General features: G+C 43.5%; 1 protein-coding gene across 1 annotated transcript; it reads left to right on the top strand.

The window, feature by feature from the left end:
• Nucleotides 1-190: 190 nt before the first annotated feature.
• LOC121388626 (forkhead box protein D1-like) lies at nt 191-1,279 on the top strand. The gene has a single exon (XM_041520050.1). It carries the CDS (start codon nt 191-193, stop codon nt 1,277-1,279), a length of 1,089 nt encoding a protein of 362 aa, XP_041375984.1.
• Nucleotides 1,280-2,056: the final 777 nt, after the last annotated feature.

The raw sequence follows: 2,056 nt of genomic DNA on the forward strand, positions 1-2,056 counted from the left end.
TACCCAGCCACCCACTGCAAAAAACATTTATCTTAGAATTTGAACCAACAAGATAACAGTTGGTCATTTCGCTGTTGTGCTTTTACAAGTTGGTTTTTAATATTTTTTCTACTTTTGATATATCCTTGGGATATAGTACAGTGTACAAACTTTCACGACAAGCGGTTACTGAAATTCAAGTTTCTTAATAATGATTATGGACAGAACCGCCGCTAACTTGATTCTTGACGGAAGTAGGATGATGGACAAATCTTCGTGCATGATGGCGGTATCGCATCTCATTCAGCAAACAGCGCCACTTCCGGACCAGACTGTACTTACTTCCGGTGCCATGGAACCTAGAATTGGCCACAACATGGACAGCAAACAGATGGAGCGATTAGACATGTCTCGTACGCCGACCAGCTCTCTGCTGTCTGACGACGACGACGACGACGACGATAATGGCGTTGATGATGACAATGATGATGACGATCTTGACGTCGGAAGTTTCTCCGGCACGTCAACGTTGTCCCAACAGAACCGACGCTTCGCCGACGTGAAGCCGCCGTATTCGTACATTGCTCTCATCACCATGGCGATAGAGAGTTCCGGTTCTGGGATGATGACCTTGAACGAGATCTACCAGTTCATCATGGACCGGTTCCCGTACTTCAAGGAGAATCAACAGCGCTGGCAGAACTCCATTCGGCACAACCTCTCCCTCAACGACTGCTTCGTGAAGGTGCCCAGGGCTCCGGGAAGACCGGGCAAGGGAAACTACTGGGCCCTGCATCCAGGGTGTGGTGACATGTTCGGAAACGGAAGCTTCCTGCGCCGCGCTAAGAGATTCAAGCTGCAGAAGTTTCGACGCAACGAATCGGCCACCATCCAGCACGTGAGTTCTTTCGGACACTTCAGCCTGTACGGCACCCCACAGAGCTACAAGGGATACCCGAGTCTGAATCACCTGGGGCTTGGAGCTCTCTCCCAAGGACTACCCCAACACCAGCAGTACGGACTTGCGGCCAAATCGGAATCGTGGAATCCCGCGGCGACGGTGGCAGGGTACTCTGCGTACTACAACGCCAACAACATGAACAATTCTCTGACGGGGTCTCCGCTGGGGACGTCGCCGTTGGGGAATTCTCCACTGAACATGAACAATTCGTATCTTCCCATCAGCCAGGTGCCGTCGATGACGTCTGCCAATCCAGGTCTGTCCAGCTTTCCGTCGTCCATAGGGCAGCCGTCGTATTCCTGCTCTCAATACTCATCCCAGCCACAGTTCCGGTTGTAAATTACTCACAGTTTTCCATTATGAACTACGCAATTATTGCGCTCTAACTGATTATAGCAGTTGTTTTACGCAGTTTGGTATAAAAAAGTTTGAAGGATGATAGAATAAGTACTATATACAGTATGTGAGTTCTTGCTAATGGTACAGAGATGAGAAAACAGTTGAAATTCATCATTACGCAGAATACCAAGGTATTATTTATAAACGTTTCTTGCCAATGGTATAAAGATGACGGACAGTTGAAATTCTTTACTACGCAAGATGCCAAGAATATAAAAGTTCTTGCCAATGATTCAAAGATGACGGACAGTTGAAATTCATTAGTACACAAGATACCAAGGTATTATTTATAAAGGTTCTTGCCAATGGTACAGAGATGACGGACAGTTGAAATTCATTACTACGCAAGATGCCAAGGTATTATTTATAAAAGTGCTTGTAGAAAACAATAGAATGTTATTGATTATGATTGTAATATATAATTATGCATATTATGTCTTTATTTGAAATACATATTTTGTTGGTCATATCAGTTCATTATGACTTGCAGGAAATATTTTGAACTATGCAAAAGGAATTGATTACCTTTTAATGTGCACAAGTTACGCAGATTTGTAAATACAAAAAACATGTATATTACTTTATTTGTACATATAATTTTGTTTATACATATGTATAACTGTTAATGAATTACTGGGGGGGGGGGGGGGGGGGGTGATATGAAGTTTTGTAAATATGATTTGCTCAATTTTTAATCATGACTATGTTAATATACTT

Source organism: Gigantopelta aegis, chromosome 2 (assembly GCF_016097555.1).
Source record: "Gigantopelta aegis isolate Gae_Host chromosome 2, Gae_host_genome, whole genome shotgun sequence".
Classification (NCBI taxonomy): Eukaryota; Metazoa; Mollusca; class Gastropoda; order Neomphalida; family Peltospiridae; genus Gigantopelta; species Gigantopelta aegis.

What these genes read in the sequence shown, in the direction of transcription:
- LOC121388626 (XM_041520050.1), top strand. Translation starts at nt 191, where the DNA reads ATGATTATGGACAGAACCGCCGCTAACTTGATTCTTGACGGAAGTAGG.